Raw genomic sequence first — 18,116 nt, forward strand, 5'->3', positions numbered from 1 at the left:
ATCTCAAGGTAGTCCACTTGAATTCAACATCTGAACAAAGTAGACAGGCTAGCATGCTGTTCAAACAGTTGGAGAGAAGGGTGTGTTCATAACATTCCAACTGTTCTACCTCGTTGTTAGCTAGCAAATAGATCCAAGTTGGCTAGACTTTAAATATAAAGATTAGCTGGCTACTCACTAGAATGTGGGCTTGTGCTTGCGAGATTGTTTGAGATTTGTGTTAATTTTCTATAATGCCTGCTACAAGAAGTTAGATATTATTAGTGAATGCGCGTTATGCAGAGTTCGGGTTAAATTTGGAACGAAAAGGACATTTTCATAGACACACTTGAAAGCCAGATGAGTGATTATTGCAATATATATATCTATATATATTAGTGGATCTTATGGTCGAGGAAGGCTTATATTTTAGGCTAGGTATAACCCTGAATTCATTAGATTATTGCTGACTATATGAAATGCAGTGTATTTGACCTTTTAATTGTACAACAAAGCTTATTGTGAATCACCCATAGATTTGTCCTATTGTTCGGAGCAAAGCTAGGTCTACCATCTTTAAAGGATGGCTGATCAAGTGATATCTACTACAACTATTGTGACTGCCACTCCAACGAACTGGGAAGGCAGACAAAAGAAAAACGGGTTTGACTCAATCACAATGAAAAGCTTCAAGTAGGAAGAAATGTTCTAGAAATGTTTAATTCTGTATCATTTTTTAACATTTGGTTTGAGAGTACATCTAAGGTTAAAGAGAGGGGCTCTTGGAGTGTTTTCAAGAAACCCTTTGGTCTATAATTCACTGCTGATGTGTTGATACTGACCTATTTATTGATTAGGAAGGGTGCAATGATGGTTATTGATTCCCAGACCTATGGTTGTCACGGTACCAGTATTGCAATGCCACAAATCATGATACTTGATTTTCTGCGACAACAAAGAACATGACTGAACTCTATTGTCCTTTAAAAACCTGCTGTTTTAAAATATTGTGTAACAAGCCTTTAGCTTGGGGGTGACAACAGGGTGCGACTCTGGGTGACAACAGAAAGCTGGGTTTGCAACATCCCCTCTTTGCTCTCTCTCGGCAGGCTGCTGCTGCTTTGTCGGCTAGGAGGAAGACCAGCTAGCCTTTTGCAGTGAGACTTTCAAATGATCCGAAGGGAAGCAAAGAGACCAAATAAAGGAGGAGAGAAGGATAGAGAGAGGGGGAGCTCTGAAAGAGAGAGGGAGAGGAGTGGATCGCAGAGTGGACTGACCATGCGTCCAAGGCCTATAGGCAGAAACCCTCATGTGAGTCAAGGTGGCTTTTATCCTCCTTTTTTCCTCCTCGCATGCTGCTGCTCCCCTTATCGCTCAGAATAGGAAGCAGCCCCGGTCTTGTGACACTTCATTGGAAACAAGGGCAGTGTGTGTCAGAGGGAGGGTGGATTCTGGCTCGAAGGCTATGTTTAGACAGGCAGACAAATTCAGAAATGTTTCTTTTGACCAATCACATCAGCTTTTTTTCACATCCAGTCTTTTTCAGAGCTGATCTTTTTGGTCAAAAGACCAATTAGTGAAAATCAGAATTGGGCTGCCTATGTAAACGCACCTTAAGAACCAAACCAGTGCGGGGAGGAAAAATGCCTGGCTAGCATGTTAGCTTTTCAGTGAGACATCCGGCGTAGTCTGTGTGTGTGTGTCAGAGAGAGAGATGCAGAGAAGGGATGGGTTGGTTGGATTGTTGTGATGAATGCATTGGCTGTGTGTCTGAATGCATGGACTGCCCAATGTTACTCTTCTCGTTGTTCAACAAACCAAAGGATAAAGATTTAATTTCACGTTGCAGTTGAATGGGATTTTTTTTGTGCCTCTGTATGGCTGTGCTCTAACTGTACTGTATGGGTAGTTGGCCAGTTCATTGAAAAATGCGAAGGTTTCTCTTCTGGTTGCTAGCGTAGCCTTATGACAGTGAGACTATGTGAATGTGACATGTTCAATTGAGGCACCATGTCTTTCATCACACCACATGTCATTGAATGAAAGGGGTTTGTTTCCAAGATGACATGCATACAATGTTCGGTTGTAGGTTTATACATTGATGAGGCCAACTGATGGTCATCAGAGCTTTTGACTCCTTTATGTTAAGAATGTCACAGCATTTGGGGCACTAGCTATATCTTTTTATGAAAGTTAGAGCGGTTCACGGGCTATGCCTCGATATCCCAGGGAAACGGTCAGCTAGGCGTCTTTCAATATTTGTGGTTGTTTGGATGCTGTGACGGTGCCTGAATGTAGGCCTGTCTTGCTCTGTACTACATCAGGTTTTTTTGTTTTTTTTTTTAACTGGGTGTCAAAACTATGCTGTGGTGAGCAGCCTTGATTTAGCCTCTCCTAGATTAAAAACAACAACATTTTCAGCGGAGAAGTCTTTAATCTGGGTCTGGGAAACCAAACTTAAACATCTCCGTTTGCATTGAATGACTTCTTATCACCGCCGATCATCTGCTCCGAAGTTGAAACCTCAAAGGGGATTACTTATGGACAACTTCTGGCACAGTCCCATTTTTAAACCACCTCCAGGAACGCCCCATGCTTGGGTTACTTGTTGACGCGTCTGTCAATATTAGGCTGTAGTTAGTAGTGCACCATAACCTTTACAGTTGTGTTCTTTTGACTGCACTTGTTTTTAGGAGTCTGTTTGCCTGGGCGTTGGTACAGCTGCATTTGTACACTGCCGCTCTGCTGCGAGTCAATTATTACTTCACAGCTTGGTGGAAGACATCTCACTGTTCTCCTGTCTCAGTTCTATTGAAGGGGTGAAGGGATGGAATAAGAATATACACATATAAATATATGGATGGGCATTGACCGAGCGGCATAAGCAAGATGCAATAGATGGTGTAAAATACATTGTATATACATATGGGATGAGTAATGCAAGATATGTAAACATTATTAAAGTGACTAGTGTTCCATTTATTAAAGTGGCCAATGATTTCAAGTCTGTATATAGGCAGCAGCCTCACTGTGTTAGTGATGGCTGTTTTAACAGTCTGGTGGCCTCTTGAGATAAAAGCTGTTTTTCAGTCTCTCGGTCCCAGCTGTGATGCACCTGTACTGACCTCATCTCCTGGATGGTAGTGGGGTGAACAGGCAGTGGCTCGGGTGGTTGTTGTCCTTGGTGTTTTTGGCCTTCCTGGGACATTGGGTGCTGTAGGTGTCCTGAAGGAACAGGTAGGTTGACCTTGGTGATGCGTTGTGCAGACCGCACCACCCTCTGGAGATCCCGGCGGTTATGGACGGCGCAGTTGCCGTACCAGGCGGTGATACAGCCCGACAGGATGCTCTTAATTGTGCATCTGTAGAAGTTTGTGAGGGTCTTAGGGGCCAAGCCAAATTTCTTCAGCCTCCTGAAGTTGAAGAGGCGCTGTGGTGCCTCCTTCACCATGCTGTCTGTGCAGATGGACCATTTCAGTTTGTCCGTGATGTGTACGCCGAGGAACTTAACATTCCACTTTCTCCACTGCTGTCCCGTCGATGTGGATAATGGGGTGCTCCCTCTGCTGTTTCCTGAAGTCCACAATCATTTTGTTTTGTTGACGTTGATCTTATCAGGGGTTAGCCTATACTGTGTAAATATTATCCCATGATCTATCTTGACGTGGTATCAGTTCTGACTCGTTTAAAAAATATATTTTTGGTTCTGTTGAATTTGATTTCAAACTTTGATCAATCTTACAGCGTAGGCTATATCAATACTTTTCTTCATTGATATTTATACCACCTAAGTACATTCATAATATGTTCACTGCAGAAACATTCTGTAATAGTAGAATTAAACAAAGGCTGTCGAAGGACTAGGTAATTGATGATGAAGAGAGATCAGGATGGCTTACAGAGTATGAGATGTTTTATTGACCGAGACGAGCAGAGACACGGCAGGTGCCGAAGCAGGCAGCCATGACGGAGCACCCGGGAGAAAAGTACATTTTCTCAAAGCTTTACTTCTTTGTGAACATCTTTTTACACTTGGTTTTGTGTCATGTGCCTTTTTAAAATAAGTAATCAAATTGAAACATATCACAACAGTTTGAGTGTAGAGTTTCAATAAACCAGTAGACCATATCTGGCTAAGCTTCCAGGTAACCAACTTTAACCATTTACATCAGTGTTGACATGAGAGACCACAGATAGAAGTAGCTTGTTAGCGGCTGGAGTTTACAGCAGGGCCTTCTCTCTAGACCTTGGGAGGAGACTCTCCTTAACTTAAGACTTAATCGATTCACACACAGATTGAATTAGTTTCAGGAACCACCTGCAGGATGACCCCATATTCTATGATAAAGTGTTTTGTTTTTCAAAGGCCCGTTGGACATCACTGTCCATTTTTGAGCTTACAAACAAAACACACAGAAGCATGTTTATATACAGTGCCTTTGGAAAGTATTCAGACCCCTTGACTTTTTTCCCACATTTGTTACGTAACAGCCTTATTCAAAAATTGATTAAATTGTTTATTTTCCTCATCAATCTACACACAAATAACCCTTTCCCTCGATCCTGACTGGTCTCTCAGTCCCTGCCTCTGAAAAACATCACCACAGCATGATGCTGCCACCACCATTCTTCACCGTAGGGATGGTGCCAGGTTTCCTCCAGACGTGACGCTTGGCATTCAGGCCAAAGATTTCAATCTTAGTTTCATTAGACCATCAGGCCAAAGATTTCAATCTTAGTTTCATTAGACCATCAGACATTTTGAATGCTTAGCAGGACAGGAAAATGGTCCAATACACGCACTTATAATATAAGGAATTTGAAGTTATTTATACTTTTACTTTTGATACTGAAGTATATTTTTTAACCAAGGACTTTTAGACTTTTACTCAAGTAGAATTTTACTGGGTGACATTTACTTGAGTCATTTTCTATGAACATATCTTTTACTTTTAATCAAGCATGACAATTGGGTACTTTTTCCACCACTGGTTGATAACGACAAATCATTGTGGTCGATTTGCTATACGTCTATTGCTTTTGCAAATCACTATGACCCCCGCCTCTCTCTAACCCTTTATCACATTCAATGGCAGCAGAGGCACTAAACTCTGACCTATATTACTTTTCTGATCCCTTCACTGTGCGCCTTCATCATAGCTGTGATTGGTTGTCGTAGGTAGCCATCCAATGATTGTGGAGATAATTGTCAGACTTGCCCTTCCATATCAACCGGTGTCTGTCCATGAGGACAGGACTATATAAGGCTAGTATTTGTTTATTAATTAGTTTTGTGGTTTAGTTTTTGTGTGTGTGTGTGTTTTCATGCAACAGTGCCTACATAATAGGAGAACCCATGAGAGTATTGTCCTGCATGGAGATATGATACGAGGTGTTACTGTTGTAGTGTATATTAGATGAGCATAGCCCAGGGCCCATATTCATAAAGTGTTGCAGTTAGTAGGAATGCTGATCTAGGATCAGTTTTGCCTTTTTAGATCATAATGACTGAACAGGGGATTTCTGATCCGAGATCAGGACTCCTACTCTGAGACTCTTTGTGAGAATAGCCCCAGATCAGAGTTGTTGTAGTTGGATCAGAGGGGCATACTACAAAAGCTGGCTAACTTATTGATCCTCCTTCGTGACATTCCCCTCTAGATAGTAGTAGTCTCGATCAGAGTTGTTGATAGAAGTAGCCTTGTTGGTTGAACAAGAGCTGATCACCAGGCATAGTTAGTTGACACAGCAGACCATAGCCCTATATTATGAATCTGGTTTGAGGAGTTGGCGAGGAAGCTTTGGTCAACTCGGAGGTCAACTCGGGATAACCGGTGACACGAACGTCTCACCTTTTTTAGCCAGGTACATTTCTATGGCAATGAATCGTTCAGAACAAACGGGGCAGGCTAACTCCATTTATCCTGAAATGAAGTGTCTGAGCCAGAAGTTGAGGACCAATGAAATCAGATTCCCTCCCTCTCGCAAAGATAGGCCTGTTTTCCTCAAATGAAGGGGATAATGACTAAGACTTACTTTTGTATACCAGCCACGGTGGCAGGTAGATTAAAACAATTGGAGGGGGGGGTGTTGCCATAATTACACAAACACAATAAAAATGGATGTACATACTTAATGTTTCTAAAACAAGAAATGTCTTACTAGTAAGTAGTAATGTGGTATATTGCTCTATTTAATATTCTGTGACCTTGAGTAGTTTAAGAAATATCAGACCATGTTCAGATGCCCCTTTCGGGTTACTTTGGTAACAGGGCCACTGGAGTATCACGTGTGTAAAGAGCCAAGAAAGTCTCACTTTAGACTTTCAAGTAAATTAGACCAACTTTTTATGCCTGTGCCCATTTGCTTCTAAAAAAAAATCTTATAGCGCTCACAGTCCCCCAGCAGGAAGTGTTGCTGTGCGAGGTGGGATAGTTTATTAAAAAATATATATATATACACTACCGTTCAAAGGTTTGGGGTCAATTAGAAATGTCCTTTGTTTTTGAAAGAAAAGCACATTTTTGGTCCATTTAAAATAACATCAAATTGATAAATTGTGTAGACATTGTTAATGTTGTAAATTACTATTGTAGCTGGAATATTAATGGAACATCTACATGGGCGTACAGAGGCCCATTATCAGCAACCATCACTCCTGTGTTCCAATTGCACGTTGTGTTAGCTAATCCAAGTTTATCATTTTAAAAGGCTAATTGATCATTAGAAAACACTTTTGCAAATATGTTAGCACAGCTGAAAACTGTTGAACTGATTAAAGAAGCAATAAAACTGGCCTTCTTTAGACTAGTTGAGTATCTGGAGCATCAGCATTGGTGTGTTTGATTACAGGCTCAAAATGGCCAGAAACAAAGAACTTTCTTCTGAAATTCATCAGTCTATTCTTGTTCTGAGAAATGAAGGCTATTCCATGTGACAAATTGCCAAGAAACTGAAGATCTGTGTACTACTCCCTTCACAGAACATGATAAGGAGCATCGGGCCACAGGCCACTCCTATAAACCTCACTGTTTTCATCACAGCTTCCTTTGACTGACATTCCAGCGTCTCAACTCTAAACACCATCAACTCTCGCTCTCTCTCTCTGCTCACCAGGAACTGTACTATCTGAGAATGCAGAGGACGAGAGAGAAGACTGACAAGATGAAGGAGAGCAAAGCCATGAGGAAGCTGCGGGTGTGCGTGGCAACATGTAACTGGGCAGACTACTCCAAGCTGGCATCCATCATGTTTGGCATCAAGGCCAACCCGGATGAGTTTGAGCTGGAGGTGGTGGTGCTGGGTTCCCATCTCATTGATGATTATGGGTGAGTTTGAGCTGAATGTGGGTGTGCTGGAACTAGTTTTTCCTGATCCACTGAAGTCACAACTATTTGCCAATGTTTTTACAATGCCAGTCATTGTTTATTTGCACTCTGATGAAAAAGTGTTATTTGAGTAATCATGTCTCAAGTTTTTTTCCAGATTGCTTGACCTGACCAGGAAAAACTCCTGTCCTTAATGAGGACCACACTGGAAATAAGTCTGAGTTTGTGTTTTTATCCGTGACGATATTTTGTTTATTGTTCATTTCACTTAGTTGAATCAACTTTATGTATTTATAAATCGTAAATGTAAATAGGATGTATAGGATGTATTCATTCATTCATTAAATGATTGGTTTGACCACCTGTCCTCCTTTAGCAATACGTTCCGGATGATCGAGCAGGATGACTTTGACATCGGCTCCAAGCTGCACACCATCGTGCGTGGGGAGGACGAGGCAGCCATGGTGGAGTCAGTGGGTCTGGCGCTGGTCAAGCTGCCAGATGTCCTCCACCGTCTCCGTCCCGACGTTCTGGTCGTCCACGGCGACCGCTTCGACGCCCTCGCCCTGGCAACTGCTGCCGCTCTGATGAACATTCGCATCCTGCACCTGGAGGGAGGAGAGGTGAGGGAATGGAGGAAGTGATGTCATATATCTGAAGGTTTTTTCCAGAAGTAGTGTTGGGAGCCGAATATAACTAGATTAAAATATTGGTTGCTCCCTCCACCTTGTATTTGATATAGAATGTTTTTTAAATGTCGTTTTGTGTATTTTAGTTACTATTTACCGTTTAATTGCCATCTATGTAATTACTGAGTTAATACCTGCTTATTACCATAAAAAATAACGAGGTTACCAAAAACACACAGAAGTCCTGGAAACCAAAGAAGGCAACATAACAGAGATAATGATGGTCTTGGTTCAATAAAAATAACTATTTGTTCCCTAAGGGCAATGGCAGTGCTTCAAACACTCAACGAACCGCCACAGAGACAATAGACTTTTTTTATCCTGATGTCTGATCCTTCCTCCTTTCCCATCCCAAGGTGAGTGGTACCATCGACGACTCAATCCGTCACTCCATCTCCAAGCTGGCCCAATACCACGCCTGCTGCACCCGCACCGCCGAACAGCACCTCATCGCCATGTGTGAGGACCACACTCGCATCCTGTTGGCGGGCTGCCCCTCCTACGACAAGCTGCTGGCCGCCCATCACCGCGACGACTACATGGACATCATCAGGAACTGGCTCGGTACGTAACTATCCTTAACCCCTAAATCAGTGTCATTCAAACTTTTTCAGTGGGGGAATGCAGTTCAATGCAGTATACCAGACTAATAGCCAGGTTCCAGGGCCCAGTGTTCTTCCTGGTCAGGAAGGGAATTACAACCTCTGCTGTCAGTGTCAAGCACCCAAACTAAGATGGCTACAGTTTCTGCACTGCACCAGTTTTGAACTCCTATTTGAATATGCAGCAGATCTCTTGGTCGGAATTTGTACTGACCTTGATGGCCTAGTCAGCTACAGTTACCTGGACTGAGGACAGTGATGCCATTTTTGTTTTAGGTTTGATATTCTGCCTTTACATCACCAAGGTGACAAAGTCACAGTGTCTTTGTCATATAATTATATCTAACCCTGGCTGGTATTACACCCAACATGAGCCCACTATTCATTTCCAACATGCACTTGTCAATGAACGCACCACACTTCAGAAACAGCATGTGAAAAGTCTGTCAGCATCCCAACAACTTGTCTTCTCGAGATACAGGTAACGCACCCTAACGTGGTGTGTGAGTAGGCGGTGCCCTGGTGTGCATCCAAGCGACCTGATTGGTTGGAATGAGGGGAGGCTTCAATAAAGGGTGATTGACAGGGCTGCAGGCCAATCAGGTTGAAAGGGCCAGCCTTTTATTACCAACTTTAGGACAGTGGTATAGTACATATACCACTATATAGTATAGTGATATGGTACAGTAGCTAGTACCCTCGGTGTGGAAAGATGTGGGAAATGTGTTATCATAAGAATATTGTTAAATCAGTTAATAGATTTCTGGGGCTTTTAACTAGTCCCTTCAGGGCAGAAACAACAGTGGCAGCGGTAGACTGTTGACTTCCCCCAGTTCAGAAAGTACTAGAATGCTGAGAATGTTCTAAATGACATCCACAGGAGACAATGTGAAGGAGCATGACTACATCGTGGCCCTGCAGCACCCGGTCACCACTGACATCAAGAACTCCATCAAGATCTACGAGCTGATGTTGGACGCCCTCATCTCCTTCAACAAGCGAACGCTCGTCCTCTTCCCCAACATAGACGCAGGTCAGTGGGGGAGTCTCTATTTTTCGTCTCCTTTTCCTCATTTCGCTCCTCTTTGCGCCGTCATATTGCGCAACCCCACACGCACATTGTGGAGCTGGAGCTATAGTGTCAACCCTTCCTTGGTCAATAGTGTGAGAAGGCTGCTCTGTTGAAGGGATCTGCTTTTCTTGTTCAGCTGCATGTCATTGATCCTTCTTAGATCTAATACATGTTCCCTCCTCTGTAATTGGCTAGGAACAAGCATGACATGTTTTGGGTTTCATCTTACACGCTACAGCAAGTGTCTCATCTAATGCCAACAGAATGTACAGTAAATGCCTACGGCAATTTAGTGTCTAGGGCTGAATCCTTCAGTCTGTCTCATTGTTAGGGCTAGGACTAGTTTGAAGGGCGTAAAATTTCCCCAGAAAGGATTCGAAACCAAGTTTACAGTACTTAAAATCCAACAAAACACTACCGCAAAACAAGAAATGGCTGCAGTTGATTCAGTTGAATGTCCAAGTGTAGACTGTGTAGGAGTCGGTTAAATTAGACATCCCACAGTCTTCTCCGTTCCGTCTTGTAACTCCTGGCAACCCCTGTCCCGTCTCCGTGACGACCCCCAATAGGAAGTAAGGAGATGGTGCGTGTGATGAGGAAGAAGGGCGTGGAGCAGCACCCTAACTTCCGTGCGGTGAAGCACGTGCCCTTCGAGCAGTTCATCCAGCTGGTGTATCACGCTGGGGCCATGATCGGCAACAGCAGCTGTGGCGTCAGAGAGGCTGGGGCATTCGGGACCCCCGTCATCAACCTGGGGTCCAGGCAGACTGGGAGAGAGACTGGTAGGGGGGTCTACTAATGTTAATTTAGTCCAAAATGGCAGGGTAGGGGGGGTCTACTAATGTCCATTTAGGCCAAAATGGCACCCCATTCCCTATATAGTGCTCGAATATGGGCCCTGATCAAAAGTAGTGCACTAAATGGAGATATGGTGTGCCATTTTGGACTAAATGTGTGCCATTTTGGCCTACTTGTGGTTACCAGTGTTACTTTTCATTGTATATTTCCTGGTATAGTTCTTCATTGTAATTTGCCAATAACAGTATGAGTGTTTTGGTGATTGCTTTGTTGTCATTCTTCAAGTCGTCCCATTATGAATGCTTATAGGATGTTGAGCTGTATTTTTTATTTCCAGGTGAAAACGTCCTCCATGTCCGAGACGCAGACACTCAGAATAAGATCTACCATGCCCTGGAGCTGCAGTTCGGAAAGAGATACCCCTGGTTAGCATTATCGTTATTACAATTTGCAACACGGAGACACCATGCAGCCCAGAAGCAGAGAAAATGTCTAACTGACCTCTTGGAGACGGGACCTTTCTATCCTAATCAGACAGCACCACATGTTCAGTAAACAACAACACCAGAAAGACTTGTAGAAAGGCAAAACAAAAAGGTAGCGACTGTCAGCTGATACAGAATCGCAGTGTTCACAGGATGTCATCAGTACAATGCAACAGTGAATAATCAGTGTGTCCTCGGTCCTTGTACATCCCGTCTGGAGTCAACCACTATCAACAGATATGAGAATAATCCAGAACATTCACTATCAAGTCCATCAAGACCATCAACCTGCACCTTGAGTGTCACAAACGGAACACTGGAAAGTGTGTGTTACAGAAACTCAGAATCACTCTGAACTGAACTTAAGGTGAACCGCCGCTTAGAACCAACTTATCTGGTTTTAAACGGCCCATGTGGCATCGATACGAGTCAGAAACATTCATTCTAGTGTCAAAATTGACTACAAACTATAAATAAGATAATTTTGGTCAATGTCCAAAACGGAGTTTGTCACGACATACTGGTGAGTTGGGGATTGATTACGATCGTGCCCAGTGTCCACTAACAGAAAATAAAAGACAGTGCTGATTGTCCTCTGTCAGCTGCGCACACTCCATCCAATCACAGCAGCCAGAGCATCCAGACTGTGACCGACCTGCCCATTACTCAGCACCTCAGACTTGTCGCCAATGTTATGCTGAAATAACCCTGTCGTGGCCACTTGCTGATGTGTTTGATAGTGTCAATCACTCGAGTCTGACACTTACTTGGCCAAAATGATCATTGAGACGATCAGAGTACACTTGTCTCTCAACTGGAACGTGTCAGTATTCCTAAACCCATTTGTAAGCATAGTGTCCCCCCCCAAAAAACTGTTTTGTAACATCATTCCCTTTTAACCACTGTCAGACCGATACACTCTGGTAATGATGAGAAAGTTGTAAAAAGCTAAACTGTGCCGAAGCGCACACTTCGCACCGCACCAGTGACTTGATAAGCTGATTGTGGCCTGGCTGCTCAATATGCCTGATAGCTACTGTTTCCTGGCTTCATTGACGAACACAGAGTTGGAACTTAGCTAGCTAGCAAGTGATTAAGGGCACTGATAAACATCGTGTAGCTTGTGCTTTATTTACGATAGTTTGACAGCTTGCAGATAATGAATTCGCAGACATGTTATTGTTCCCAGAAATCAGTCCTGAGCGCGTAGCCACTCGACAGACTGTCTGCAGTGTACTGACTAGTTTCTCATGGACATTTTGTTAACTTGAGAAATACTGCACCAAACACCTTCACTAGATTTAGAATTGCGCGACTAAAACCTTCTCGGTAAAACTTCTACATTTAATTACAGATGTCTTGATTACGGATTAATTCTGACCATTTTAATATTTTGAGGAAGTGGCACGGTGACTCAGGAGGGACAAACAGCTGTACCTGCCATGGTACAAGTAAGCAATAAGGCCCGACGGGGTGTGGTATATGGCCAATATACCACAGCTAAAGGCCGTTCTCACGTACGACGCAACGCGGAGTGCCTGGATACAGACCTGAGCCATGGAATATTGGCCATATTAGGTCCCGTATTGCTATTATAAACTGGTTACCAATGTAACTAGAGCAGAAAAAATGTTGTTTTTTTCATACCCATGGAATATGGTCTGATATACCACGGCTGTCAGCCAATCAGCATTTGGGGCTCGAACCACCCATTTTATAACATAAGAACATACCACACCCCCAAAACAACTCTCATTCGGCTTCAGTCACGGTCGCTAGAAATTCTTAATGAGCAATCTTCAAAACAAGGCCAAATCAATGCAGTCACCCTTTAAGTAATCTTAAATTTCCCCATTTCAAGGAGAACTTATACCTTTAAAAAAAATATATGGTAATCTATTTGCTGCAGAATTGGCTCTTTTCAGTGTTTCTTAAACCTGACTTGGCTTGTTAAAGAAAGGTCTAAAAGCTAAAATCCCCGTCTCCTGTTTCAGCTCTAAGATATATATATATACACACACACACTACCATTCAAAAGTTTGGGGTCACTTAGAAATGTCTAGAAGTCTAGTATCCCGGAGTCGCCTCTTCACACTGTTGACGTTGAAACTGGTGTTTTGCGGGTACTATTTAATGAAGTTGAGGACTTCTGTTTCTCAAACTAGACACTCTGATGTACTTGTCCTCTTGCTCAGTTGTGCACCGGGGCCTCCCACTCTTTCTATTCTGGTTAGAATCAGATTGCGTTGTTCAGTGAAGGGAGTAGTACACAGCGTTGTGCGAGATCTTCAGTTTCTTGGCAATTTCTCACATGGAATAGCCTTCATTTCTCAGAACAAGAATAGACTGTCGAGTTTCAGAAGAAAGTTCTTTGTTTCTGGCCATTTTGAGCCTGTAATCGAACCCACAAATGCTGATGCTCCAGATACTCAACGAGTCTAAAGGAGGCCAGTTTTGTTGCTTTAATCAGAACAACAGTTTTCAGCTGTGCTAACATAATTGAAAAAGCATTTTCTAATGATCAATTAGCCTTTTAGAATGATACACTTTGATTAGCTAACACAACGTGCCATTTGAAAACAGGAGTGATGGTTGCTGATAATGGGCCGCTGTACGCCCATGTAGATATTCCATAAAAAAATCTGCCGATTTCAGCTACAATAGTAATTTACAAGATTAACGATGTCTACACTGTATTTGTGATCAATTTGATGTTATTTTAATGGACAAAAGATGTGCTTTTCTTTCAAAAACAAAGGACATTTCTAAGTGACCCCAAACTTTGGAATGATAGTGTGTATATATTTTTTATAGGAACCCTCACAATTTCCATCTTTCACATTGAACTGAAATCTCACTAAAATTCCCCTCTTCTTCACCCGTGTGACCCCCCCCCCAGCTCAAAGATCTACGGCGACGGGAATGCGGTGCCTCGCATCATGAAGTTCCTGCAGGCCATCGACCTTGATGAGCCACTGCAAAAGACCTTCTGCTTCCCCCCCATCAGGGAGTGGGACATCTCCCAGGACATCGACCACATCCTGGAGACTCAGAGCGCCCTAGCCATCGACCTGGGGGGGACCAACCTCCGAGTGGCCATCGTCAGCATGAGGGTACGTGGTAGTGGTGAGGGGGGTACGTGAGGTGGGGGGGGGGTACACTGAGTGTTAGATTTATTATTCATCTTACCATTATTAGTCGGGATTGGTTAAAAGCATAAATCCTCTTCCTGGTCATACATCAGCATAATAAACATACAGTACATTGCACTATCCATCTATTCTCTCACTGCCGTGTGCTTCTCTGATTTCTGTCTAACCATCCATGTGGTTTCATCATCCCTCTACACCTAACTAGTTCAGGTTTGTAATGGTGATTGATAGTGTAGAATGCCCATAACCACCAAAGGACCCTAGAAGTGTACTAAAGAAATGATCGATGGAACTATTTACCATACCAAGATGGCATGATGTACAGAGCTGAAATGACTTGCCTTTCAACACGACCGAGAATTAAGCCAATTCTGCCATATTTTTGTAACGTTGCACTTCTCACGGAAGAAGCCCCAGGCCTGTACCATTTCTAGCCTGATCAAGCCATGAACTGTCCCTCTCCATCTTTGGAGGATGCATGCGCTCAAAGACGTGGCCTCTATTGGTTGACCTAACAATAGCCAGGCTAATCATGATGTCTCGACCCCGCCCTGTGCAACTGGGTACTGGACTTCCTGACGGGCTGCCCCCAGGTGGTGAGGGTAGGTAACAACATCTCCTCCCCGCTGATCCTCAACACTGGGGCCCCACAAGGGTGCGTTCTGAGCCCTCTCCTGTACTCCCTGTTCACCCACGACTGCGTGGCCACGCACGCCTCCAACTCAATCATCAAGTTTGCGGACGACACAACAGTGGTAGGCTTGATTACCAACAACGAAGAGACGGCCTACAGGGAGGAGGTGAGGGCCCTCGGAGTGTGGTGTCAGGAAAATAACCTCACACTCAACGTCAACAAAACTAAGGAGATGATTGTGGACTTCAGGAAACAGCAGAGGGAACACCCCTATCCACATCGATGGAACAGTAGTGGAGAGAGTAGCAAGTTTTAAGTTCCTCGGCATACACATCACAGACAAACTGAATTGGTCCACTCACACAGACAGCATCGTGAAGAAGGCGCAGCAGCGCCTCTTCAACCTCAGGAGGCTGAAGAAATTCGGCTTGTCACCAAAAGCACTCACAAACTTCTACAGATGCACAATCGAGAGCATCCTGGCGGGCTGTATCACCGCCTGGTACGGCAACTGCTCCGCCCTCAACCGTAAGGCTCTCCAGAGGGTAGTGAGGTCTGCACAACGCATCACCGGGGAAAACTACCTGCCCTCCAGGACACCTACACCACCCGATGTTAAAGGAAGGCCATAAAGATCATCAAGGACATCAACCACCCGAGCCACTACCTGTTCACCCCGCTATCATTCAGAAGGCGAGGTCAGTACAGGTGCATCAAAGCTGGGACCGAGAGACTGAAAAACAGCTTCTATCTCAAGGCCATCAGACTGTTAAACAGCCACCACTAACATTGAGTGGCTGCTGCCAACACACTGACACTGACTCAACTCCAGCCACTTTAATAATGGGAATTGATGGGAAATGATGTAAATATATCACTAGCCACTTTAAACAATGCTACCTTATATAATGTTACTTACCCTACATTATTCATCTCATATGCATACGTATATACTGTACTCTATATCATCGACTGCATCCTTATGTAATACATGCATCACTAGCCACTTTAACTATGCCACTTTGTTTACATACTCATCTCATATGTATATACTGTACTCGATACCATCTACTGTATCTTGCCTATGCTGCTCTGTACCATCACTCATTCATATATCCTTATGTACACATTCTTTATCCCCTTACACTGTGTATAAGACAGTAGTTTAGGAATTGTTAGTTAGATTACTTGTTGGTTATTACTGCATTGTCGGAACTAGAAGCACAAGCATTTCGCTACACTCGCATTAACATCTGCTAACCATGTGTATGTGACAAATAAAATTTGATTTGATGTATTGCTTGTTTTCTTTTTTTCTTTTGAAGCACTATCAGATTGTGTAAAGCGCTATAGAACTGTAATTTGTTATTATTTGTCGCGGGCATTTGTATTGTCTAAAACTGCTTTTCGTCAGTGAGTAAGTTGGAGTTGAACTCAAATGTCAACAGTGAGAAGTCATATCTTCTATTCTCTAACTTCATGACTAATGGTTAGATTAGAATGTCATCCGATCATTCTTTAGCCTAACGGAAGTCGTCTGTCGTCTTTTAACACATTTTTGTCTTGATTAGCCCCATTTGATTTTACGTGAGTAACACCATGAGCATCTGCCGCTCAGATGAAAGTGGCTGTGAGGTATAACATTCTTCTGAGACGTCAGAGATTTCTTTATATCTATATCAGGGTCAGACGAGCACTAACTTGTCAACCAACACATTGTCTTTTCCTTTCCTTGTGTGGCCTTCCTTATCAAATAGTGTACCAACTGTACTTATGGGTTGATTGTGTTGAACAAGTGGATTGATCTGCATGAAATATCTTTGTGGGTAACAATTTAAAACTTGTTGGTTCTCTGTGGCTGAGTTGGTAGAGCAAGACACTTGTATGGGTTCTGAGTTAGAGCTCTGCTGGGGCCACCGATAGGATCACTAACTCGCTTCGGATAAAATTGTCTCCTTAATAGCATATACTTTATTCTTTTGGCATATACTTTATTATTTATTATGGGCAACAGAATAAAATGTAATTTTAAGGAACATTTTATTTTAAATATTAGTGTATTGGTCAGATTTTTTTTAATTTATTTTTTGTAGGGTAAGATAGTGAAGAAGTACTCTCAGGCGAACCCCAAAACCTACGAGGCTAGGATCGAGCTGATACTGAAGATGTGTGCGGAGGCAGTCTTTGACGCTGTTCATCTCAACTGCCGGATTCTGGGAGTGGGTATGTGGCTTTCTCTCCTTCATGAAATGTCCCTTTTTATGCTTTGAATTGCACTTGAATATGGCAACCTTTTCTTATGCGAATGTGTCAAGTACATTCACTATACCAAATGTTGGGCGAGGCTTGCAATTGAACCATTTCACTGCACTTGTGTCAAATAACTTCACTTGTTTTAAATGCTTAAATGTCCCAATCTCTTGCCCCAGTTTGTTGTGCTCCGCGACAATAAATACGCTTCAAAGTCTGCGTAGACCCTAGTTTTCTCACTATATAATCATTTTAGTAATTTCGCAGACGATCTTATCCAGAGCGACTAAGTTAGTGCATTCATCTTAAGGTTGCTAGGTGAGACAACCACATCACAGTCGTAAGTACATTTTTCCTCAATGAAGAACTTGTTAGTAGCTAGTAGTAAAAGACCCCTAGTTTGACAGGATCTGATTTGCTCTCCTCCACCCCCCTCAGGTGTGTCGACTGGGGGCAGGGTGAACCCACAGGAGGGTGTGATCCTCCACTCCACCAAGCTGATCCAGGAGTGGAGCTCCATCGACATCCGCACCCCCATCTCTGACACCCTCCACCTGCCCGTCTGGGTCGACAACGACGGCAACTGTGCCGCCCTGGCAGAGAAGAAGTTTGGCCACGGTAAAGGAGTAGAGAACTTTGTCACCATCATCACTGGAACAGGTACTATTACCGTTCATTCTGCTGATTCATTGTGTTTCTATGAAATATGCACGACTGTCATTATAACCTTTTAACTTAAGGTTAGATTATTTGCAAAGGTTGAGAATGCATTCCACACGCAGATGAGATGAATAGTAAACAATGACTGTGTGGGTGGATAGCGTGCAATCGATATTAGGCAATCAAATGTCTGTACTTTTTTTTTTTCATTTTGAGTGGATTGAAAAGGTATTGAAAAACCTGGATTTGTGTCCTGGAGCACAGTCCTCCATGGCTACCCCTTGTCGAATGAGGGATTGTCTTTGAGGCATTTGCAAACCATTTTGATTCCGTTTTTACAAACGTGAGCGACTAAAGGGGAAAAAACCTCGCCGTAACCATGTTTTGACAATGCTACTGATACTATTAAGATCTCCTATTTAATTCACTTGAGCTTTTCCTGAGGGCAATGACATTTTTAATCTGAG

General features: G+C 43.1%; 1 protein-coding gene across 1 annotated transcript in view; it reads left to right on the top strand.

Moving 5' to 3' along the window:
• Positions 1-1,108: 1,108 nt before the first annotated feature.
• The window catches only part of LOC135533565 (bifunctional UDP-N-acetylglucosamine 2-epimerase/N-acetylmannosamine kinase-like), a 30,285-nt gene continuing 13,277 nt past the window's right edge, over positions 1,109-18,116 (top strand). The window contains exons 1-10 of the mRNA XM_064960843.1: positions 1,109-1,290; positions 7,096-7,307; positions 7,684-7,930; positions 8,353-8,560; positions 9,479-9,631; positions 10,240-10,452; positions 10,806-10,893; positions 13,853-14,066; positions 16,833-16,962; positions 17,428-17,649. Coding sequence (XP_064816915.1) covers positions 1,150-1,290; positions 7,096-7,307; positions 7,684-7,930; positions 8,353-8,560; positions 9,479-9,631; positions 10,240-10,452; positions 10,806-10,893; positions 13,853-14,066; positions 16,833-16,962; positions 17,428-17,649 — 1,828 coding nt within the window. The 5' untranslated portion in view covers positions 1,109-1,149. The remainder of the gene's footprint in view (positions 1,291-7,095; positions 7,308-7,683; positions 7,931-8,352; positions 8,561-9,478; positions 9,632-10,239; positions 10,453-10,805; positions 10,894-13,852; positions 14,067-16,832; positions 16,963-17,427; positions 17,650-18,116) is intronic.

Source organism: Oncorhynchus masou, unplaced genomic scaffold (assembly GCF_036934945.1).
Source record: "Oncorhynchus masou masou isolate Uvic2021 unplaced genomic scaffold, UVic_Omas_1.1 unplaced_scaffold_2456, whole genome shotgun sequence".
NCBI lineage: Eukaryota > Metazoa > Chordata > Actinopteri > Salmoniformes > Salmonidae > Oncorhynchus > Oncorhynchus masou.